The sequence below is a fragment of the Sturnira hondurensis genome, unplaced genomic scaffold (assembly GCF_014824575.4).
Source record: "Sturnira hondurensis isolate 20B ecotype Veracruz unplaced genomic scaffold, ASM1482457v3 Scaffold0009178, whole genome shotgun sequence".
NCBI lineage: Eukaryota > Metazoa > Chordata > Mammalia > Chiroptera > Phyllostomidae > Sturnira > Sturnira hondurensis.
In genome coordinates this window covers 2,622,220-2,647,730 of record NW_028081809.1, presented here as the reverse complement: position 1 = coordinate 2,647,730, position 25,511 = coordinate 2,622,220, and the positions used below count along the sequence as shown (strand labels likewise).

The 25,511-nt window shown below is 40.1% G+C and overlaps 2 protein-coding genes across 7 annotated transcripts in view; one reads left to right on the top strand and one right to left on the bottom strand.

The window, feature by feature from the left end:
- The window catches only part of EIF5B (eukaryotic translation initiation factor 5B), a 64,604-nt gene extending 59,082 nt beyond the window's left edge, over positions 1–5,522 (top strand). For both annotated transcript variants that reach the window (XM_037056789.1, XM_037056786.1), the window contains exons 19-24: positions 311–442; positions 551–627; positions 735–899; positions 2,274–2,412; positions 3,776–3,937; positions 4,256–5,522. In XM_037056789.1, the coding sequence (XP_036912684.1) occupies positions 311–442; positions 551–627; positions 735–899; positions 2,274–2,412; positions 3,776–3,937; positions 4,256–4,363 (783 nt within the window). In that variant the 3' untranslated portion in view covers positions 4,364–5,522. The remainder of the gene's footprint in view (positions 1–310; positions 443–550; positions 628–734; positions 900–2,273; positions 2,413–3,775; positions 3,938–4,255) is intronic.
- Positions 5,523–5,849: 327 nt separating this feature from the next.
- The window catches only part of REV1 (REV1 DNA directed polymerase), a 113,001-nt gene continuing 93,339 nt past the window's right edge, over positions 5,850–25,511 (bottom strand). For all 5 annotated transcript variants that reach the window (XM_037056783.1, XM_037056781.1, XM_037056782.1 and 2 more), the window contains 11 exons: positions 22,086–22,306; positions 21,718–21,890; positions 12,148–12,250; positions 10,683–10,848; positions 10,275–10,477; positions 8,715–8,948; positions 7,950–8,070; positions 7,064–7,284; positions 6,826–6,961; positions 6,532–6,634; positions 5,850–6,256 (listed from right to left, as the gene is read on the bottom strand). In XM_037056783.1, the coding sequence (XP_036912678.1) occupies positions 6,145–6,256; positions 6,532–6,634; positions 6,826–6,961; positions 7,064–7,284; positions 7,950–8,070; positions 8,715–8,948; positions 10,275–10,477; positions 10,683–10,848; positions 12,148–12,250; positions 21,718–21,890; positions 22,086–22,306 (1,793 nt within the window). In that variant the 3' untranslated portion in view covers positions 5,850–6,144. The remainder of the gene's footprint in view (positions 6,257–6,531; positions 6,635–6,825; positions 6,962–7,063; positions 7,285–7,949; positions 8,071–8,714; positions 8,949–10,274; positions 10,478–10,682; positions 10,849–12,147; positions 12,251–21,717; positions 21,891–22,085; positions 22,307–25,511) is intronic.

Here is a 25,511-nt window from a genome sequence, read left to right as displayed (position 1 = left end):
TCTCACTTTTAAGTTTTTAAAAGATTATTTCATTGCACTCCCATCTACCTTATTTGCCAATCGGAGCAGAGAGGTTAAATGTATTTCAATGTTAGTAAACCTCAGACAGACAAAGGTGAAATAGGACAGATCAGTTATGACCCCCAAGTGCCCTTTGCTGTAGCTCAGGTTCTGCTGTACTTTGCTTTTTGTAAGCCTTGGTTTTATATTTCATATGAATACTTAATGAAAAAGAAAAACAGTTTAACTCTAGGCTGCTGATGAGAGTTGTATTTATTTATAACCATGTCAAATACAATCTCTTTTTAAGGATGAATTAATTCATGAGTTAAAGCAGACACTAAATGCTATCAAGTTAGAAGAAAAAGGAGTCTATGTCCAGGCGTCTACTCTGGGCTCTTTGGAAGCTCTACTGGAATTCCTAAGAACGTCAGAAGTGCCCGTAAGTAACCAAACCCAACTCCACACACAGTCAGTGGTGGTCATGGTTTGTGGGGCCACTTCTGTCACCTGAGTCAGGTAGCTAGTCTCACAAACTCCCTGTTTACAGTATGCAGGAATTAACATCGGTCCAGTCCATAAAAAGGATGTCATGAAGGCTTCAGTTATGTTGGAACATGATCCTCAGTAAGTAATTGCTCTCCTGCTCTGAAAGCTTTCATATAGCTACTAAGTATTTTAACTCTCTTTCGTGACGTACTGTTTTTCATTGATGGTCTTTGATGGTCTTTCAGGTATGCAGTCATTTTGGCCTTCGATGTGAGAATTGAACGGGATGCACAAGAAATGGCTGATAGTTTAGGAGTTAGAATTTTTAGTGCAGAAATTATTTATCATTTATTTGATGCCTTTACAAAGTACAGACAAGATTACAAGAAACAGAAACAAGAAGAATTTAAGTAAGTTGGTGATTTTACTTTGGGTCTTTGACAATGAAGTTGATAATTGGAGAATTACAAAATACCAGACAGGTGTGTAGATAGCAGAAATGTGCCGTGTGCTTATCTGTCAGAGGCAGTTCCCTGAGGTGGCATGTTACAGACAAGTCTGGTCCACCTGAGACCTTCCAGCAATGTGGGGACAAATCCTTTCTGCAGCCTTTCTGGTTTTGTGTTTGCTTCCCATTTTCAGTTTGGCAGACCTAGGTCTCAGTCATAGGTGAGTAGTTGCTACTTTGGGGGAGTTTGGAGGTAAAAAAATTAGTGTGTGGAAATCTAGGAAATTAATCAAGGCAAGGCATTCTGTGGGAGTACAGCTCATTCCTGCTGTAAATTTCATAGTGCCCAGTGTCAGTGGCACTCATAGGTGCTAGAGGATTCAGCCATGATTCTGACCATGTCTCCTTGGAGCTCAGGAGAGACAAATAATGAACACATGAGGAGTGGGGTTAAGTGATACAAAGCAAGGACAGACCTGGATGAGGAGAGGAGAGCTGTAGTTAGCGGTGTAATTTGGGGAGGCAACTCATCACTGAGATGTGAAGGGAAGGAAGTGAGTCACCACCCAGACATGGGAGTGTCAAGGCAGGACAGCCCTGGGAGGCAGTCCTCATACAGTGACCCTTGGGGAAGAGTGCCAAGCAGTAGGACCTAGTAGCCTTGGGAAGGATTCTGGAGTTGGTGATGAAGGAATGCCAGGGGCTCCCATAGTTCAGGCCTGACACAGTGATGGCTCCATGCAAAGTAACCATAGTGGTGGTGGCTCAGTCTGGGGTTTATTCTGAAGAGGAACTGACTGCTAAGTATTAGAGTTCAGATTGAGGCATGCTTACTTTAATATTGTGAAACCTTAAATGAGAAGACTTAAATTTAGAAGCTATAAAAACACTTTAAGCATATGATTGGATAAGCAGGGAAATAGTGGACTTTTGGATCAACTCATTTGAGAACATGGTTGAGAAAAGAAGGATGTGGTTTGATGCCTGTGGTCCCCAGAATGGACAACCATGTGGCATGTGCCACACCTGAAAGTAGGTCCCACCAAGGTTCTAAGTTCCTAAGCTCCAGGGTTCAAGTCCTTCGGTCTGGGCACCAAATGCTACCGTGATGCAGCCTTTGAGACTTGGAATGCACCCAAATGGATAGGGAAGGGAAGAGGGTGAGAGAATGCATGGCCTGTGGGACCTACCACAGTTGGCAAGTGCAGTAGGACCGCTGAGACAAGCTATAAAAATGAACACCTGATGGCAGAAGCCTCATGTTCACCTGTGCTTGTTTTTTGGGTTGAAGTGATTTTTGTAAGCTTATAAATTCTTGTGTTTTTTTTCCTTTTAGGCACATAGCAGTATTTCCCTGCAAGATGAAAATCCTCCCACAGTATATTTTCAATTCTCGAGACCCAATAGTAATTGGCGTGACTGTGGAAGCAGGTCAGGTGAAACAAGGGACCCCCATGTGCGTCCCTAGCAAAAATGTAAGTGCCAGTTATACTTTAAAAACAAATGTGCTATCTCTCAAAGCAAAAAAAAAAATTTTTTAACCAAGCAGAGCTTTCTGTTGCCTTAGGTAACTTATACCTTGGTCTTGCTAAATGTCAGCATTCCTTAATTAGTCTTGATTATTAGCACCTGATACCAGTCCTTCATTTAATGAAAATCACAATTTACAGTCCCCATTCACATTTCACAAACTGTCCCAAAAATGTCCTTAATAAATCCACCTGCTGACCTGGTCCAGAATCCCTTCCAGTTACACTGCCTTTGGCTGTGGTGTGTTTTGGTCTCAACCAGGAACAGTTCCATCCTTTTTTGAAGAGTCCAGACCATTGTTTCACAGGTATGTCTCAGCTTGGATTTATTTCCTCATGGCTAAGTAGGACTCCTGTGTGCCTCATGCATTTCACACAGGCCATCTCATCAGTGATGCTTTGATTTGTGGGGAAGGTGTGCTGTTAGCTCCGCATCTGTTAGAGGCCAGTCTTTCCCCTGTGTTACTAAGTGATCTAGGGGATTCTTTGAGTTCCTATGAATCTCCTGTTTATCAACCTTCATCCCCCTGACCTTTTAATTAAGTATCTGTATACTCAGCTCGATTTTTTTTAAAATGTGATGTAATTACCAATACTTTATGAGAGCCAACTACCCAGTTTGGTCACATGTGCACTTTGACCATGTTCTTCCTTTCCAGTGCAGTGAGGTGCCCCTAGTACTTTTCCTGCCCCAGACCTGATTCCTTCCGGGGACAGTGGCACTTAAGAGTCATGGTTTCTATACCATTTCTGTGGACTGAGCTAGGGCGTTTACTTGCAGTAATTATCTCCTGTATCTCTTCCCAAGACAGAGAGCAAAATGTGCTCCTCCAGCCCCAAACTATACCTGCAAATAGGCTGCTCCTAAGTGTCACATTCAGAATTAAATGCAAAGATCTTTACCAAGACTTTCGAGGCCTTGACTGCCTGTATTTCTTGGTCCCCTGCTCACCACATCAACCACTCCCAGCTCATTCTTGATTCAGAACGGGTCTGCCTGTTTGTTTTTTATGGCACCTGTCATGTGAAGGGTGGAACAGAAATAGAAAACTACATTGGATTGACCATACTTACTTTCCCAAAGCACCTTATGAAAGGCAGAGAGGACGTGTGGTGGTGTCATTTCTAGTATACAGTGAGGAAATTCCACTGTGGAGACAAAGTGGTCGTGGAGGGTCCCATAGCTAAGGCTTTGAAACTGGCTCTTCTGCGCTCAAACCACTTTTTTTCTCAGCTCTCCAGCTCTAGGGAACCTGTGGCTAGCAGGATTCCTCCTCTGCTTACATTGTGATTTGTTCTTATTTTACAGTTTGTTGACATTGGAATAGTGACAAGTATTGAAATAAACCATAAACAAGTAGATGTTGCAAAAAAGGGACAAGAAGTATGTGTCAAAATAGAACCTATCCCTGGTGAATCTCCCAAAATGTATGGAAGACATTTTGAAGCTACAGACATCCTCGTCAGTAAGGTAAGTCTGTCCACAGAGTGGCTCCTTTGAGTAAAGGAGGTGTCGGCTGTGCTCATTATCTTCAGTTAGTAACTCTGGTAGGACTGGGTTCTTCATCAGGCTTGATCTATAGCAAGGCAGGTGCTCCTCACAGCCAGCGCCTGCCAGGACCTCTAAGTCCCCCTTCTGCTGTACTTGCCCAGCAGCTGTAGTCAAAGGCCAGTAGCACTGCCTTACATTCTCTGTGATCGACATTTGGTGACAGGCTGGGGCCACCTGTTTTTCTGGCACTTGGTTACACTCTGTTCCATCTGCCCTGTTTGTGCCTTGCCCCTGCAGATCAGCAGGCAGTCCATCGACGCTCTCAAAGACTGGTTCAGAGACGAGATGCAGAAGAGCGACTGGCAGCTTATTGTGGAGCTGAAGAAAGTCTTTGAAATCATCTAGTTTTTCCACATGGGGCAAGAATTGGAGTAGTGCAAGAAAAAACAAGATTAAAAATGGAATGGACACAATATGGACACTGATGCACTTAAGAATGGAAGGAAAAAAATAGATGTATAAAATGTTTTCCATGAGAAACCAAGAAACTTACACTGGTTTGACAGTGGTCGAATACATGTCCCCACAGTTCCAATGTGCCTGTCCACTTGCCCTCTCCTTCCCAACCTCTCTTTACTGGCTGCTGTTTTAAAGTTTGCCCTTCCCCAAATTTGGATTTTTATTACAGATCTAAAGCTCTTCCGATTTTATACTGATTAAATCAGTACTGCAGTATTTGATTAACCAAGCTTCTACAGATTTTGTGATTCTTGAGACTTTTTTGATGTAAGAAACACTGTATTTATGCATCTCCTTCCCAGTCATTTTTTTTTTGCAGCATTATTCTGCCATGTGTCCTTAGGAATTTTTTAAAATAGAAAATTAGGCATTCTGGTATTTCTTTATCTGCTTTGTGTGAAATCCATGGTGTAAAAGTGTAGCTGGCTGCTATTTACTGCTTGTCTAGTCATGAGAGTCCACTGTAATCAGCACAATTCTGATACCAATAAAGAAAACACATTCACCAGAGAGCTGTTAGGCCTCCGTGTTAGCGTAGCTTCTCTCCCATGAGTCACCAGCTCTTTTAAGGACAGGAGCTGTTAACTGTCCTACCTTGTGTACCAGCACATGTTAACATTAGGAATTTTATACATCATTCTTGGCCTATTTTGTCCTAGAAAATCTATCATGCAACATTTTCTGATGAGACAATCAACAGGGCATTGATAACTATCTGGGCTTAGTGCTTCTAAATTGTTGCAGAGATGTCATAATGAACTACTAATTCATATTAGTAATCTGATTATAGCTAGTTTTATGGTTTTCCCCAATGTAAGAAATCTTTTAGTGTGAGATTCTTATAATTGAAAAGATCGAAAAGATCTTAGTACCTATTTATAGCAGTGTTGAATGAAGTCAGTGTGGGGTGTTTGAAGAAAATGTTTCCAAGTACTCACTGGTGTAGAATTATATTTTTTAAAGTGTATGCCATAACACGCAACAAAAATACTTTATATACATTTGGAAATCTGTACCATTCATTACCGAAGTTTCTCAAGGGCAACAGAGGCAAAGAAAAACACCTCTAAACCACCTGTGGGGACGTAATTTTCCCAGGAAAAATTTGATCTTCAATCGTGTGTGTTCTAATTCAAAATATGTAAATTCCTCCACTTGGAAGAAGTAAAGATTTTCTTAACATGCTCCTGTGTTCATGCTTGGGGATATGAAAAGATTGTTAAGAAGCTTTATTACATTTGCTTGTTAGAAACAACCCACTCTGGGACTTCTCGCACCAAGTCTCTAAGTCAGGCTTGGAAGTTTTTCAGCCTGTAGTATAATAAACAGTTCAAGATTCATTTCCTAAAGGATTCACAAAAAGGAACCTATACAAAATATACATACAGTTCTTTATTAAACAACTGTAAACACTTCACTGTAAAAATCCATAAAACTTTATAAACAAACATTTTGTAAATAGAATCTATACTACAATAAAAGAATTAACACAATTATTTACATGCAATACTGACAAATTTGGCACTTATTGAAAAGAAATGTACAAAACACTTGCTCAAAAAGAAATTTAAAATTATAAAAACTCAGAGCATTACTATCATGCACTTTGCAAATACCTCACAAGCACTTATGGCACAGCCAGTGGAGAACACTAGGCTCCTGCTCATTTATGTCACTTTTAATGTGCTCCCATAAGTCTGTTGTAAAACTACCTGAACATTGTCAAGAATAAAGTCAAATGCCATATTCCAAACTGATTCCACAGACTGCTGCATCAACCTAAAGGTGGAGAAACAAACATCAAGAAAAACCAATAATTCCTTTTTCAAGATACAGTCTCTCTCTTTAGATTTTAAAGGTCGAGTAGAAGAAGCTGATTTTGCCCCTGCTCGTTTTAACGTGGCATCCCTTTCTCTGGGATTCAAAATAAAGGGCACCCCTTCTTCAGAGTACAGGTAAGGCAACTGTCAGACACTATAAAACTTAGACCCTCACCTCCCTCAGCTAGCCCTTGTGACATGCCATTTTCCCCTTTTGCTAACAGTACTAATTACCTTTTCATGTATTTTATAACGAGATCCAGTTTTTCCAAATCTTTCTCCTCTATTAGGTCAGTGCAGTATTTCACAACTTGCAAAATGTCTTCTTCCATTGGCTCTAAAGGGAGGAAAAACCTCAAATGAAAACCAGCCCACCTGTTTGTTTCTGCAACACAAATGGGCTATGAAGGATCTTTCCACAGCCAGCCTCAAAGGTTAAGGGTTGGCTGGTTTAAGCTTATTAGACTTAGATTTACTGTTCATTACACATTTTGTTTTTGGATGACTATCTGTCCCACCCAAGCCAACCTGAAATGGTTGTTATCCACTCTTTGAGCAGTGTCTTCACATCACTAAACTCGACAGCTCCCGCTAGGTTGGGTGCCGGGGGTCTGACACAGCCAGAAAGGCCTGGCACACCTGAAGTAGAAGCAGAGAGTTCTCCCTGTTAAGAAAACAAATGATAACAGGTGCTATATTTACATAACATCAACTACATTAAGATTCAATAAAAGGTCCAAGTTTAAACAGTATAAAAAAATATTACCAGAGGTTTTTCAGGAGCAGGATCTTCGTGTTTCAGAAACCCATCGATTAACTTCTGGGGACTACCACAGGCTCCTGGCATGGTTTTTGCAGGACTATTAAGTAGTTTGTTTTTCAGAGGGCTCTGAATCTTCTTTTGGGGACTCATGGGATTCTTTTTCTTGTTTCGTTTCTTTTCTTTCATTGCTGCTGGTTTTAGCTGAAGTAATGGATTCTTTGGCACTAAAAGATGATGAACACAAGATCCTCAACCAATGTATTTGGATAGTAGGATGGGTTCTCACTCCCACCCACAAATCCACCCCCTGCACACACGCACACATCCCAGCAGGCCTCTTGCCGGACAATGGCCAAGAGCGCAGGCCCTGCAATTTCCCATGTCTGCCACTTCCTTGTGTTTCCTTTGGAACACTGCAGACCTAATGGGGTGCTCACATGATTAAATGAAACCTCAGCAGGTGAAGTACAAATACATAACTTGTCAGTCCAGGCCCTACCCTGTTTTTACAGTAAACATGGTATTTATGATCCATGGTCAGAAACCTTCCAATTTTGTGTTTTAAAACTACATCCCATGAAGTATCTCAATTTCAAAGAATGACAAGGGGCCTGACAAGTGTCCAAAAAGATTTCTGGAAGTAGTGTATTCAAGCTTATTTTTAAGGGCTTTAAAAAAAATCAAGAACTGTGTTTTTCAGTCAAGCAGTTACAGATACAACTCTAACTAGGACTGTAATACTTATCGTATTGTATACTTGTTCTATTCCCCCAATATGAAGAGCTCTTAACATGACTAAGACCTTAGATTTTGGCCATTAAATACAGTAATACACAACGCCTTCATTTGTCTCGTGTTCGTTTTGTTAATCGTTACTTCCCAGGCTTACAGGCTGTGGTGGCTGACTGCTGGTGTGCAGCGCTTTCTCCCTGCCTCTGTCTTTGATCATACGCTGCTCTCAGCTCCTTTTGAAGCTCAGCAGGAAGGGCGGCAAACACCTCAGGGTCCACCTAGTGGAAAAGAGAAGTTTCAAAGTCAAACCTAAGCTGATTCTATATGGCAGCTGGTTTACACTTTTCACAAAATATTTTGTTTTGAAATCATATTCTTCGGATCTGTGTGAATTTTTAATAGGTCCTCAATATCAAGGCTCATCAAATCCTTGGGTCTTTAGGATGAGAATAAGGAATTAAATTCTGAGTATGAACTGCAATTTAAAAAAAACACTAAAGCAAAAAGCACAAACAAAATGAGAAGCAGAACACAAGAAAGCAGGCTCATATGTAATGTTTTTTGAAACATTAGATTGTGTTACTGACCCTACCTAATGTGATTATGCATCCTTAGCCCGTCACTCGAGTACAGCCAAGTGGCCCCTGGTCAGTGAATGGGGGGAACAAGCTGTGAGCATTCAGATACCACAGCCTCCCTCCTCTCTGACCTCAGTTGCTTCATGAGAGGCTGCTTTGTCAGTCTGTCCTACAGATGCGGAGAAAATGAGCCAGTCTCTCCTGCCTCAATGGATATGGTACAGACTAATGAGCATTTGGGTGCAAAGGAATATGGGAAATAAGACATGCCCTGAGCTGCAGTAGGAGAGGTGACTAGGGGGAGACTTTAAACTACGATAAGAAGGCCCCTAAATTGAACTTACCTGTGAAAATGCTGGAAGGGCTATTACATTAATTCCCACATCACTGTTAGATTCTTGAGGTTCTGGTATTTGTAACAAAACTGTCCCAACTGGCTGTGGCAAAATTCCTGTATTACAGCCATTTACTGGTTCTTTCTTTTTGTCACCGTGCAGCTCTCCTTGCTGAACAGCACAAACTTCCTCTACTTGTTCCCGGAGATCAGGTGGAAGTGCTTCTAAAACAGACTGATCCAGCTATAAAATACCATACACAGGGTGTGCAGTTACGCCACGCTCAGAGATGATTTATTCAGAGAATTAATGTTTCAGTTTCATTTCAATGTTAACATACTGGATAATGAACACAAGGTGCAAATACAGAGAACCAGGCCAGGAAAGCCACCCCACCCCACCCCACCAGCCTTTACCACTGAAGCCTAAGGAGTAATGTGTGGATTCCAGAGATGACAAGTGTGCACACTGGCCAGTTCCACTGCATTGGGTAAGTCCACATATATTCCCTGAATCTCCCACACAGAAAGCCTCTGTCAAGCTCAAATCTCATACCCCACCCAAGGGCAGGGGCCAAGGCCTATGTCATGTACTGTATTTTTCGGACTATAAGACACACTTTTTTTGCTTCAAAATTCACCCCCTATGTTCCTCCTCTAAAACCTAGGGGTGTTGGGTCCACACTATAAGACGCACCTAGGTTTTAGAGGAGGAAAATAGCAAAAAAAGTTTTGAAGCAAATAACGTGGTTAAAAGTGTCTTATAGTCCCAAAATACAAGGATGTCAAATTTCTAAGCCTGAAGTTTGCCTTTCAGATAGGAAACTATATGCCCCCAAACAATTCTAGACCAAGAGCAGCCAGCTAGATTTCTAGAAGCTAACTTCTCTAGCTGCATACCTGACTTCCCTGCTCCTTTGGCCAGGTCCTCCCAGCGCCCATCAGCACATATCCCTTAGGAAGCACAGAAGTCGGAAGCTGGCAGGCCAATCGCACCTGACAGGCGCAACTACTTCTGGATAACTCAGTGGCAAGTGGGACCTGGGCTCATACCACAGCTGCCCTGTTTCCCTAATCTAAGCCAGCACGCACATAGCCTTCAGCCTACTGCTACTTTGTGCAGCAGAGAAACAGAATTCTAATTTGGCTTAAAGTGTTCTCTTACACTTCCAAGGAGTAAAAATTCCAGCCCCAGGCCACACCGACCACCCACTCCAGCTGAAGAAGTAGTTCATGTTAGGAGTCATTCACTCCACATTGAACTGTATGCATGTACTGCACAAAATACCTTTGTCACAGGCCTCTAATGATCAGCAAAGCTGTGTGACCAACCACTATCATAAAGAGGTACACAGGCTGTGACAAGTGGTAGTTCAAGGAACTGGCTTTCATCCATGTTTTACAATTTAAAAGAGCTGCAAATCTCTGCAGAAGCACAAATCTTTCACTTAAACTGGTCATTTCTTATTTGGAATTCAGTAGTAGAAGTCACCCTTAAAAAGTCGCCCTTTCTCCCCAACTGTAAAACTACTTTTGCATATATATCATATGTAGAATTATAGAAACATACCTGGGAAGGTGATGGGACCTCTATACTCAGGTTAAGTCTTGACTTTAAACTGATGGGAGAATGTAGACCATTCCATTTCCCCAAAGACTCTACTTTGCTAGTAACAGGGCTGACACTTGATGTTAGATGTGTGGAAAAAGCTGGCAAGAAAGTACAAGGTCTAGAGGCAGATGATATTTCCAGATCCATTGCAGCCAGAAATACTGAAAGTATAGAAAATACATAAAATAGCCTCCTCAGATCACCTGGAGGGGAACTTTAATACACAAAGTTTATTACTGTTCATCATAATTGAGAATGTCAGTTTGTCTTTAAAAGGTCACAGAACCATGCCAGACAACTTTTCAAACTGTGGCCTTCCCAAGGCTATAAGCAGCACCCAGATGAAACCACACTGACACCACTAACCTTCCTTGTGCTCCTCTTCTGTGGGTTTCTTTGCTTTCTGAATTTGGAAGAGATCGCGGACAGAGTGTGACCCACCAGGAAAGTGGCCTGCCTGGACTGTTGAGCGACTGGGACATGTGGGAGGGTTTGGATTGGCTGGAACTAGCTGGTTCACTTGAATCCCAACCTAGAATCAGACAAAAGAATATGTTTCATATGATGTTAAATGAAAGTATCCTAACAGCCTTCTAGGTACAGAAATACAAATACCAAGTACAAATACAAAAATAAATACTTAATTACAAAAATAACTACTATACTACCTACTGAGCAGACAGTCCCCTCAGTCTTCAGTATCTAGGTCTACTCAATGAAATGTAATCTCTTCAAAACTAGAAAATCCAAAAAAGGTGAGGTATTATATACCACTGAGGTTCTTTCTACACAGCCAGCTAAGTCTTTAAAATAAGATTTTAAAAAGGTTAAATAAGGAATAGTTTACCTTCAACCATACTTCATATAAAATAATAATAAAAATATGGGTCTGGCAATGATGGGCCACAGACACCCTTCAGGCATCTGTACAGCCAGCCGCCCCTGCCCCACCCTCGCACCAACACAGAACTTTAGCACTGTGGGGAGAAGCACTCACAGCTGCTTTACAACTTTTTTAAAAAGATTTTATTTCTTTATCTTTAGACGGGAAGGGAAGGAGAGAGGGAGAGAAATATCAATGTATGGTTGCCTCTCTTGCGTCCCCTCCTGGGAACTGGCCTGCAACCCAGGCATGTGCCCTGACTGGGAATCGAACCAGGATCCTCTGGTTTGCAGGCCCGTGCTCAATCCACTGAGCTACACTAGGCAGGCAGAACTCTCTAATCCTTCCACAAAACCCACACCAAGTCGGTAATGACCCTGCACTCATGTGCACACACATGACTGAACCAACCAAGGTTCAATCTTGAAGACAACTGAAGATTTTCACATTTTTGAGACACCTCACCTATCTGTTCTTAAGGCATCTTTATAAGCCTGTGGTAAACTAATGAGGGTGCCCTCTAAATGAGGGCACCCTCATTAGACATCAGAGTAATTTCTGATTAAAAAAATATGTGATAGGTACAAAGATTTATAGATTCCACTCCTCCCAGTCCTATCTGTTTTCAGGGGAATGAGAACAGGAAGCAAGATAATGTATGTAAAATGAGTCCTTGGTTAATTAAAAGAAAGGTACTATAAAAACTCAAAACATAAAATTAATATTCTAGGCAGAAAGCAAACATATTTCAGAACAAATCTGACTCTTCTCTAAAAAATATGGAGATTGAGTCAAATGAGAAAGACAAGTTTTTCAGTCTCTATTCTGCTTGTATTATATGAGAAAAGTTGAAATCTGCAAATAAACTCCTACACCCCACCATGACCATATTCAGATCAAACATCAAATGAAAAACAATTACAGAATTTTAAAACATGATATACTCACCCCTCTCATATCCGATATATTGAGCTTCATTGTATGAAACATGTTTAGTGTAGCCTTTCCAATTATTTTTGCACTATCTGTTGCCTGGTCAAGAGTTACGGTCCTGTAAGTGGTAGAATTAACTTTTTAAAAGTAAAAATAGCTGCATTCCACATGTATTTACTACTACCTTAGTAGTAGTGAACTGTTCAAAGAGTCACAGAAAAGTTGTAAAGAAAACTACAAAAAAATAAATAATTAAGTACTAAATATAACCCCTACAAATGAATGACACAGTCTTTTCTCAAAGATGTCAAATAAAATAATTACACTGGCAGCAAGGGGAAAAGAAAAATCACACGGAGTACTGGGACTTTAAGATGAAAACTAATAAAGACCTGCCTAACTAAAAATAAGTTGGAACTTAAAAAAAATTACTTTAATTAATGCATGTACAAATATAAGCATACTACATTGCAACCAAAGCATGAACGGTAAGTACACTGTTTTAGATTCCAAGAGACGTTTCAGGTTCCAAGAAGGATTATGCATATATTGAGGTACTATTACTCTTAAAGATGAATCCCTTGGACTTTGGTTCTTGACTCATTTTGTTATATTTGAGGTAAGGCTGCTCACACAATCCCACTTTCCCTCAGATGCTCTATAAACCAATGAAGCAATGCGTGGGCAGCTGTGACAAAGGGTACATGGTGATACCCTGACCAAACTCAGGGAGATCAGAATATAAAATTCTTAGGTAATCCAGGACTCCTGAAGGAGGTCCACCACAACTAAATGTACTGTGTTTATTTCAATGCCATGAGACCATTATGTATTCATCTGTAAAAAGGGCCTGTTTCTTTAAGGAACCATAGGGAAAAATAATCTCTACTGATTTGTTACCTAATAATCACCTTCAATTTATTTCACATAAATATAAAAACATAGTATTTCATGTAGATAAATACAGATAAAAGCACAGATAAATAAGTTAAAAGTATAATTTTTAATGGACCTTAGTGGATTAAACATGTGTTTATCTTAATTTCTTTCCAAACCACCACTAAAATGACTTGAAATTATTTTTAGAAGGTATAAATTTGGATTTCCCATCAAGATGGAGGGATAGGTAAATGGGGCTTGTCTCCTTGCACAACCACAGCAAAAATTACAGGTACACTACAAAACAACTATTATCCAGAATCGTCAGAAAATCGAGCTGTATGGAAGTTCAGCCAGACTGGTAGGAGGGGCAGAGACCTGGAGATGCGAACAAGCAGTCCCATACCCACGAGTAGGGGATCAAAATTGGGAGGAATACCTCAGGAGCGAGGGATCCCAGCCCCACACCACCCCACCCAGCCCAGGGTTCCAGAGCTAGGAAGATAAGTCCCTATAACTTCTGGCTGTAGACACACCAGTGAGGGAGTGGGGCAGTGGAAGAAACTGTGGGATTCTTAGGAGTCTCCACTTAAAGGGCCTGCAACAGACTTGGGACTGACACAGACTTCATTCCCTCTGGGCACCAGCAGCATACATGGAGAAGATGAACTGTCTTGCATCAGGGTGAGTGCCGGGGTACAACTTCCTCTCAGTCAAAACTCCAGAGGCCACGCACTGGCATTGTCCCCTTTCTGATGCCAGTCCTCTTTCTTTCTGCCCTACCCCACACAGAGCCACAGACTGGTGACACCATATCAGAGATTCCATCAATCTGGTTCATAAGGGTTGCCCCACCCTGATGATTACCTAAGGCTCCTCCCCATCCAACTTACCTGTGAGCTTTTCTACAATAGGCCACGCTACTAAGACATGAAGTCAAAGCAGCTCTATCTAATGCATAAAAACAAACACAAAGAGGCTGCAAAAATGAAGACACAAAGAAATATGGCCCAAATGAAAGAATAAAACAAAACTCCATAAAAAAAAAACTAAACAAAATGAAGATAAGCAATCTATCAGATGCAGGGTTCAAAACATTAGTTATTAGGATGCTCAAGGAACTCAATGTGTACTTTAACAGCATAAAAAAAGACCCAAGTAGAAATGAAGGTTACACTAGGTAGAATAGAGAAAAATTAACAGTGGAGGGTATGAAGCTGAGAATCAAATCAATGATTTGGAACATAAGGAAGAAAAAAATATTTAATCAGAACATAAGAAGGAAAAAGAATCCAAAAAAACAAGGATAGGCTAAGGAGCCTCTGGGACAACTTCAAATATATCAACATTAACAGGGGCGCTGAAAGACAAAGAGAAAGAGCAAGAAATAGAAAGCTTATTTGAAAATATAATGAAAGAGTCTATGGCCATACCACCCTGATCACGCCCGATCTCGTCTGAAAATATAATGAAAGAAAACTTTCCCTATTTGGTGAAGCAAATAGACATACAAGTCCAGGAAGCACAGAGAGCCCCAAAAATGTTGGACTCAAAGAGATACACACCAAGACACAAATCATAATTAAAATGCCAAAGGTTAAAGAGAGAATCTTAAAAGCAGCAAAAAAAGAAAAAGAGAGAGAGAGAGAGAAGAGTTACTTACAAAGGAGTTCCCATAAGACTGTCAGTTGATTTCTCAAAAGAAACCTTGCAGGCAAGAAGGGGTTGGCAAGAAGTATTCAAAGTGATGAAAAGCAAGGATCTACATCCAAGGTAGATCTATCCAACAAAGCTATCATTTAGAATGGAAGGGCAGATAAAGTGCTTCCTAGACAAGGAAAAGCTAAAGGAGTTCATCATTAGCCAAGCTATTATTACATGAAAGTCAGGGGAACTTATTTAAGAAAAAGAAGATCAAAACTATAAACATTAAAATGGCAATAAATTTGCAACTATTAATAATTGAATCTAGAAAACTAAGCAAACAAGCAGAAACAAAGTCTTAGATATGGAGATCGTTTGCAAGGTTACCAGATGGGAGGGGGAGGAGGGGAGAAGGTAGAGGGATTAAGAAGAACAAACTGGTACATACAAAATAGACAAGGGGATGTTAAGAACAGTATAGGAAATGGAATAGTCATAGAGCTTATATGTATGATTCATGGATGTGAACTAAGGGGGGGAATAGCCAGACGGAATGTGGGATTCTGGGTGAAAGGGGACAAAGGGGGAAAAATTGGGACAACTGTAATAGCATAATCAATAAAATGTATCAAAAAAACAAAAGGTATAATCTCTTAAAAACTAGAAATGGAAGAGGAAAAGATATGAAAATAAAAATATTAACCATACTTTAGAATACTGAAAGCAAACCAGTGAACAGTAAGCTGTCAAATGCCTGCTGAGATCCTAAAGAAAGGCCCCAGGCCAAGCAAGCCTTGTTATACAACAGAACCTCCAAAAAGCTCAGTAATTAGAGGTATCAGGTACGTACGAAAGGATGGGGAATGATGTGGAGGATGTACACGAGATTCCTCCTCTTCTTTGGAAGACTTAGCACCCACGGAGGAGGTGCAGATACTACTCATGGCTAAGGGAGAAATGAGGCACCTCCCTCACAAAACTCACACACCCTTCCCCTTCTAGACCCTCTTTCCTACTGAGGAACCAGAATGCCAGCTGCAATCCTTCTATCTTCTCACCCACCCCCTAGGCAAGAGACGAGAGGATTCCAGACTAGGGAAACCCTTAAACCTAAGAGAAAAGACCACAGATACTACCAGTGTGTTGTTGTAATCCAACAGCATGCTCTTCCAACCACTCACCTACGGTGAAACTCACTGTTCTACATATCGCACTAAGAAGCAGAGGATCCAAACAGTTCATATCTGAAGAGATCACCAAGAACTATCAGACAGATACTTGAAGAAAACCTTTAATACAACAGCAACCAAAATGGGAAAAAAGAAACTTGGAGAAATAGACTCACACTGGGAATAAAAGAATATAAGAGTTACAAAAGAGATAATACTGCAATCTGAAATAAGAGATACTTTAAATATTTAAATATGCAAAGAACAAAACCAAACACTCAGATTTAAAATGTTACTAGAGACAAAAATGTAATACTGACAAAGTACCTGGCACAAAGACAGAGAGTAGACAATAAAACTCCAGAACCCCGAGACACAGGTGCTGCAAGTTCCAGAGGAAAAGGACAGGCCCTGTAACAACAGGCAACCAGAGGAGCACTGAACTTCTCAAAGGCAATCCTGAAAAACTGATGAAAACAGCCTCTGAATGGTCGAAGGAAAATGATTACTAACTTATAACTGATAATTATAACCTTTAAGTCAGCAAAACCACAGAGCCCCAGGACAGTCACACAGGTTCAAAGAGATGTACAGATATACATTCTCAGTAAGGTACCAGGAGGAGGAGGAGGAGGAAAGCAGGGGTCCAACACAGATCAGAGAAGGCTTTGCAGGAGGTCTTAAAATAACTGATTCAGGCTAGAGTAGCAGCCTGGGGGACTCCGAGAGAGGTCCCCAAGTAAAAAGATTGAACCAATAGATTCCTGATGTATTGAAATGTACGGGGAAGGAGTTTAGGGATAACCTCTTATAAATTCTCACAAAAGCAAAGAAGCAAAACAAGATGCAGGAGAGGAAATATAATCACAGTGGACTACATGGATCAGACTTGTACAGTATTTTTATGGTTATAACAATGTTACCCTAGACACTGAATGAACCAAAAAACCCAATGACTTTATTAGGGGCAATGATACATGCATACAGGGAAAACAGTGATCAGTAATAAATCCTTATCTACAACGAACAGTCAGTAAACATTTTGTAAAACTGAAGTAAGCTAGAAATAGCAGTTTAAGTACATATCTAAAAATATGGAGCTAAATACCAGAAGAAACCACTAAAAAAGTTGAAAAAAATGGTACTTGGACCTGGGGAGGAGTGCAGAGGACTTAAAGCATTGTATGTGACACCTTGTCAATTACATGCATTACTATGATTAAATATATGCATATATTTCTAATTAAAAACACCTATAAAACAAAAGAACTCCAAGGAAGAAAAATTATTTTCCTAAAAGGAAAAAAGTGTTATAAGAAAAATTTTCCTAAATGGATAATGAAGCCAGACCTCAATCTACATGTAGCTCTGACATGCAACTTAAAATCCGTCATTTCTATTACAATTCCATAATGTATTGGAATCTGTAAGTCACATGATTGCAATGTAGCTTTTGGTTAAGGCCAAGTACAGAAATTGAAGAAATACAGAATGTAGAGACCAGTTCTTAATTTACTCAATTGGACATTACCGTATTTTGCTGTGAATAACATGCACTTTCTCGCTCAAATTTTTGAGGGAAAACTTAAGGGTGCACATTATACATGGGTAGTACCTGAAACACCCTGTTATCTGTTCTTGTGTTTTGTAATTATGTTACATAAAATTTCTTGTACTATAATATATTCAAAAATAAATGCTAAAATTCCTTTATAATAGAAAAAAACAAGTATCTAGATATAAACAAATAAAAAATGAATGGAAAAATTAAAACAAAATACTTTTTTCCTGAAAGTTTGGGCCAAAAACGTGGTGTGCCATATACACAGGAGCGCATTACACATGGTGAAATACAGTGTTGTAGTGAGACTAACAGAAGGAATCCACAAACTGTTCTGTAAAGGGCCAGGTAGTAAATGACTTGTGCCCATTGCTAGTGTTCTCTTCCACATTTTTCATTTTTCACAAGCTTGTATATAAAAATCATCCTTCCTTCACACCAATAATGTAAGAACAAGCTATAGGCTGCCTTTGGCCCACAGGAAGTAGTTTGTCAACCTTTGAATTAGAGGAGATGGGATCAGTATTGTATATTTCATGACCCCTCACCCACAGCATTTCTTACGCAGTCATAATACCATCACCACAGTAGGTGTAAGATAATGGCTTACAGTCTATCTACATCTTGGTAACATTTATAAAATGATACCTGTTTCAATTACTCATGTGCTCCATTTGCATTGTGTGTCATCCAAAGTTAGCATTTTAAAGGCACGGCAAAATGTGTATTTTATTACTTGTGTTCATTAAACAAAGAGCCCCTATCTTGTCTCAGGTAAACACTGAAACACTGGAAGAAATGATACAGAAGCTGAGATGTGCGTCAGAAACACCGGGGCAAGGGGAAGATGCTGCATGGGTAGCAAACAGGCCCTGTGGAAATCAGGTGATGGAATACATAGGAGTTCATTATACTATTCTTTCTAGTTTTGTGTTATACATTTAAAATTTTCATACTAAAACTTTTTTTTAAGTTCAGGACAAAAAAGAAAGAAATACACCAACAACAGTAAACATACACGTGCAGATAAAAAGGCTGAATAAATATTATATTATCCTCAGGTAGGGGGAATAAAGTGTAATAAACCCCAGTTTTTTAAATGTAATTAGATTTCTAAACGACCTGGATTTTTCCAAACAAGATGACATAAAGGCTGATTTTCTTACTAAGATTAGACAGAGTAAGCTCCTGAGTACTGCTGAATGCACCACAACGTACAATGCTAGATAACTATAAGATATTTCAAATCGCATACATGGCAAAAGGAAATTCTAATTGCTACCAGGTTGCTACCAATAATTATTGCTACCAATAATTGCTTCCACAGGAAAATTATTTCATTTTTGGATGATTCTTTCCATGTATCTTGAACAAATAAAGCTCCAGGTTACAATACCAGAAAAGGTAATAATATTATAAACTGGACCTGATTCTCCCATAAAAACCATGTTTAAAGAGAATTACATACAGAGTAAGGTCCTAATAACTTACTATAGAAATGACCACTATCACTATATTTAACAAACTACCACTTGAAAGAGGGATACAGCAAATGTTCATTAAAATACAGTTCAAGATTATCAACTGCATAAAAATGTATTTTATTAAGTTATGCCGTTTAATGTATAATTTATAATTTCTGTTTTTCTGGTAAACAAAGGGATTAATGATAAAGTTAGAAGTTTTCTGTGATTGACATCATCTCATTACTCTTAGCAACATCACTATCAATATGTGAATATGTGATCCATATAGTCGACATGAGCTTTCCTTTCCTTATGTGTGGCTTTTGGGGTCAAAGTCTCAAAGCTTTGGTTGACCAAGAGATACAATTCAGGGTACAAGTGTGCTATAAAATGGTGTGCAAAACTAAGTATTTTCACATTGGTCACAATTCTTAACTGAAGTTTTGTATTTGTTGCCCTCCAATAAAAAAAAACGGGATTTTTAAATGTGTTCTAACAGTTTTCAGAGACTACAATGATAATTTTTTCACAAACAGAAATTAGACCTTCTTAAATGAAGCAAATGTATCATTCAAATCATTTATTAAATTACTATATTAAAATTTCCCAACGGGTCCCTTCCACCAAGTCCACAACCATCTTTGTAGGGGCAGGTTGTTGGGAACCACTCTGCCTGGTTTCAGGAATTGTAACCGCCTCCCTTGGTTAAGGCTGAGTGAGCGACCTCCAGAATGCGAGCCACAAGGAGACAAAGCTGGTCTCTGGTAGCAAAGGCTGCCTCTACTCACTCCCCCACCCCCAATGCATGGTCGGATAGTCAGAGATGGGCAAGACCCCTTAGAGGAGGGGTAACCTAACCCAGACACGATCACTTGGGAGGCCATCATGGAAGGACTCAGGGGGATGCAACAAAGAGGGAGTGATGGACCCTTGGCCCCCGGCTATTCTGACATAGCCTAGTCTTCATGTCCTCTGGGAGAAGCGCTTCCTGGCTCTAATCCACTTAAGCCTGAAAACATGTGATGGGGAAGGCAGTGCAGCTGTTTGCCAGCTGGAGCAGGATCTGAGGTGATCTGGCATAAGCAAGAATTCCTAACAATCCTGTAAAGCCTGCTTTGATAAGAATGCTTTTAGTTAGGACTTCTGCCAACATGGAGGTGTAAGTGGAAACACTGTGCCTTCTCCCACAACCAAGTTTGAATACAACAAAGGTTTAGTAAACAAAGAGGCAGCCAAAGAACAGAAAACTGAACTATACAGAAGTCCGAAGAAAACAAATTGTTCAACCAGGACCGGTAAGAGGGGCGGAGCCAGCAGCGGAACAGGGTCAGACAGGAAATATCCCCCGACCCAGGCAAAACTTGTTTGAACAAATAATAAAAGAGAACTTCCCCAGTCTGGCAAAGGAAATAGACTTCCAGGAAACCCAGGAAGCTCAGAGAGTCCCAAACAAGTTGGACCCAAGAAGGAACACATCGAGAGGCACATCAATTACATTAGCCAAGATGAAAATGAAGGAGAGAATCCTAGAAGCAGCAAGAGATAAGGGGACAGTCACCTACAAAGGAGTTCCCATCAGACTGTCAGCGGATTTCTCAAAAGAGACCTTACAGGCAAGGAGCTGGAAGGAAGTATTCCAAGTCATGAAATCCAAAGACCTACAGCCAAGATTGCTCTACCCAGCAAAGCTTTCATTTAGAATGGAAGGACAGATAAAGTGCTTCTCAGATAAGATCAAATTCAAGGAGTTCATTATCACCAAGCCCTTATTATATGAAATGTTAAAGGGACTTATATAAGAAAAAGAAGATAAAAAATATGAACAGTGAATGAACAGCAAACTCACAGTTATTAACAACCAGACCTAAAACAAGGCAAACCAAGAGGACAGCTAGATCAGGAGTGGAACCATAGAAATGAACACATGGAGGGTTAGCAACAGGGGAGTGGGAGGAGGAGAAGGGGGGAGAAGGTACAGAAAATAGCACAGACAGTAGGTAGAAAATGGATAAGGGGGAGGGCAAGAATAGTAGGGGAAATACAGAATCTAAAGAACTTGAGACACGTGGTCATAAACTAAAGGTGGAGAATGGTGGGGAAGGGGGTGTGCAGGGTGGAGAGGAATGAAGGGGGGGAATAGAACAACTGCAATGGTATAATCAATAAAATATATTTTTTAAAAAAGAATGCTTTTAGTTAAATGATAAGGCCCGGGCAGAAAAGAGTGTTTTCCCAAAGTTCTGTAGCCTTTTAGCTGATAGACCCTGACATAGAAGAAGCCATAATGATTCTTTGTATACTATCTACTCTTTACTGCCTGACAACGATTAATAAGCTGTACCTCTCCTGTGCAAAAAAAACCAGTAAAAGCTTGTGTAGGCAAGGGTCAGTGCACTCTCCCACTGAGAGTTGCCAGGCCACTCAGAGGCACTCTCCCCTTGAGGGAGTAGCCACACCGACCCTTTTCCTCCACAGGACTCGGTAGTCCGTGTGAATCTGTCTCATGTCTCTTTCATGATGCGGTGGGCACTGGGAGCCAGTGCAAGCATCAGCAGGTGGCAGGCCTTTCCTTCTCTTTGTGTCCATGCACCTAAGTCAACACCCTGAAAAATTCCAGGATAGTCTGCCAAAGGTCAGGAACGTGATCAGTTTGACAGGCTGACCTACTGCTACAAGATCACGTGACTGACTGAACCTGACCACATTAACATACTTGAAATGGCCTTAGGCTGAGGCCTGGCTCTACAGAATATCAAATAATATCAGTGTTTACAAATCTTTATTTATATGTTTCTTTGGTTTTCTATAATTGTAATAACCTGTGCTGAAATAGTAATACCTAATATTATTTTTAAGATAAGTTTACCTGGTGATGTGATCACAAATTCCATGGCCTCCAAATTTTGCAGTTTCTACAGGGGCCCCTGGCTTTCGTACCATTATTTTGAGAGTCAGGCGTTTACCCTTCATGCCAGCAGCTTCAAGTCGTCTTTGAATTTCTTGTGAAAGATTCGTAAGAAAAGCTTCTGCTTCTTTGGGCTATGGAAACATATACATAGAAAAACTTCCATGTTATGTCCTATATAAACTAACAACTTCAATATTAACATGCACATCATTCACTATCTTACTGAGAATCTTCACTTAAAAAATGATTCTGCAAGTTCTAGGAATAGCAAGTTTTATGACTTTATGTCAAGCACCAAGAGGCAACGCCCAGTGAGAAATCAGTACCTGGGTAAACCTTATTCCATAGTTGATCTCAGCTGAAATAGATTTTCTTTCCTTCTCAGTCCGAACTGGTCTATCATCCAAACCACGGCAGAACCTATAAAGCATTTGACCTGTTTTGGGACCAAATTCTTTCTGAAGTTTTGTCATGGTCATATATTGCAAGTCTCCACAAGTTTTAATTCCCAAAGATGCCAGTTTGGATTCCATCGACCGTCCAACTCCTAGGAAAGGGAATATATTGAGTTCTTTAGTTCCACACATAAACTATGAAAAATTCTTTATCAATATGAAATTATTAATTCAGATTAACTTTAATATTCAAGTATTAAACAAATTCCACAATTAAAATATTAAATTAATTTAAATAATCATCCTTAAATTTTTAATATAACTGAAGCATCTCATTAACGAATTTTTAAAAATGTATTTTATTGATTATGCTGTTACAGTTGTCCCATTTTTCCTCCCCTTTATTACCCTCACCCTGTACCCTGCCTCTCACCATCATTCCCCCACCTTAGTTCAGTCCATGAATCATACACATATGTTCTTTGGCTTCTCCATTTGCCATACTATTCTTTTTTTTCTTTCTTTTTATAATTTTTTAAATTTAATTCTTGTTCAAGTACAGCTGTCTTATATTCCCAGCCCTGCCTGCCCCCAACCCAGTGCTCCCCACCTCCCTCCATTTCCACCCCCCACCCTTAGTTATTGTCCACGTGTCCTTTATACTTGTTCATGTGAGTTCATCCTCCTTTTCCCCTATGATTCCCTCCCCTCTCCCCTCTGGACCCTGTCAGCCTGTTCTGTATTTAGGTGTCTTTGGTCATATTTTGCTTGCTTGTTTATTTTGTTGTTTAGATTCCTGTGAACTGTGATATCATATGGTATTTGTCTTTCACCGCCTGGCTTATTTCACTCAGCATAATGCTTTCCAGTTCCATCCATGGTGTTGCAAAGGGTAGGAACTCCTTCTTCCTTTCTGCGGCATAGAATTCCATTGTGTAAATGTACCATAGCTTTTTGATCCAGTCATTTACCGATGGGCATCTAGGTTGCCATACTATCCTTAACCTCTGCCTATTTTGTACCTACCATTTATGCTTATTTCCTGTACTTTTCCCCCTTATTCCTCCCTTCCCCCTCCCCACTAATAACTCTATGTGATCTCTATTCTGTGAATCTGTTCCTGTTCTAGTTTTTTGCTTAGTTCATTTTTGTTTTTGTTTTTTCAGGTTCAGTTGATAGTTCTGAGTTTGCCGTTATTTTGCTGTTCATATTTTTGGTCTTCATTTTCTTAGATAAGTCCCTTTAACATTTCATATGTTAAGGGCTGGGTGATGAACTCCTTTAACTTCACCTTATCTGGGAAGCAGATTTATCTGCCCTTCCATTCTAAATAACTTTGCTGGATAGAGTCATCTTGGATGTAGGTCCTTGCCTTTCATGACTTGGAATACTTTTTGCCAGTTCCTTCTTGCCTGCAAGGACTCTTCTGAGAAATCAGCTGACAGTGTTACGGGAACTCCTTTGTAGCTAACAGTCTCCTTTGCTCTTGCTGCTTTTAAAACTCTCTCATCTTTAATCTTGGGTAATGTAATAATTATTGGGTCCAAATTTTTGGGACACTCTGAGCTTCCTGGACTTCCTGGAAGTCTATTTCCTTTGCCAGATTGGGGAAGTTCTCCTTCATTATGTTTTCAAATACATTTTCAATTTCTTGCTCTTTCTCTTCTCCTTCTCACGCCTCTATGATCTGGATATTAGAATGCTTAAATATTTCCAGAGGTTCCTAAGGCTCTCATTTTTTAAATTCTTGCTTCTTCATTCTGTTCTGGTTGAATATTTCTTTCTTCTTTCTGCTCCAAACCATTGATTTGAATCCCAGTTTCCTTCCAGTCACTGTTGACTCCCTGTACATTTTCCTTTATTTCACTTTTCATAGCCTTTACTTTTCCCCTCTATTTTGTGACCACACTGAACCAATTCTATGAGGATCCTGATTACCAGCATTTTGAACTGTGCATCTGACAGGTTGGCTATCTTGGCTATCTCTTCGTGCCTTAGTTGTATTTTTTCTGGAGGTTTGATCTGTTCATTCATTTGGGCCATATATTTTTTTTGTTTGGTGGCACGTGTGAAGTAATAAGGGGTGGGGCCTTAGAATAGGTATTTGACAGGGTGGGGCAATGCACATGGCTGTGTTGTGGTGCTTTATGTGGGGGGAGGGGTCTGAGAGGGAACAATGCAGCTTGCTCAGCTCTCCATCAGCTTACGGTCACTTTCTCCACTACTCACCCAGTCACAAGCAAACTGGGACCCTCTAATGATGATGATTCCTGGATGGGTGGGTTTGTGTACGTTCTAGGACCCTATGGGTCTCTTCAACAAACTCTCCTATGATGCTGGGAGTTTCTCCTGCCACCTCAACCCCCCACGGGTTTTTCAGTCAGAGGTTTTGAGGCTTTATTTCCCTGCACTGGAACCCTGGGTTGTGTGGTTTCTCTAACTCCCCAGTTGTTCCTCCTGGTTTATTGGTTTATCCACACACAAATGTAGGACCACCAGCTCTGCCAATTACAGCTTTGCCTGGTCCTTCAGCCACTGTTACGAGTTAACTTCCACCCCTACTACCAATCTGGATGAATGTTTCTTCTTAACTCCTTGGTTGTCAGACTTCCACAGTTTGATCTGCTGGCAGTTCTCATTTTTTGTTTACAATTTGTTGTTGTCCTTCTTTTGATTGTGAGAGCAAGCAAAGTATATCTACCCACTCCTCCATCTTGACCAGGAGTCCTAGGCTTCTAAATTAAAGAACTTTTTACACAAATCATGCTAGTAATTTCTAGAAGCTTCTCAATTTGGGTTCCACATATAGGTGAACCAAAACTTCTCAAATATACATTATGTAAGGTCTCAAAAGAATGTGATTTTTTTAACATGACATCTGGAGATATGTTTATTGATCTTAGAGGAAGGGGGAGAGAGAAAGAGAAACACTGATCAGCTGACTCCCATATGCATCCTGACTGGGGATCCTACTCCCAACCTACTCCCACGGTATGTGCCTTGACCAGGTGTCAAACCCATAACCTTTTGGTGTATGAGATGATGCTCCAACCAACTGAGCCACCTGGCCAGGGCAAGAATGCAATTTTTATTTATTACTAGTAATACCAAAATTTCTACCTTATTCACAAAAAATCAACTAATTAAACTATAGGATGACTTACAGACATATAAGGAAACTCATGAATGTTAAGATTCCTCTGTGATTTTGGTAGTGGCTAAAGTTTACAACATTAGTTGCAACGACATTTTCTTTAAATGAGAAGTACAATAAGAACTTATCGACACAGACCTGAATCCGAAAATGTTACTGGACAAAGTGGTACCAATGACCTTGGGGATGAAGGTTCCTAAGCA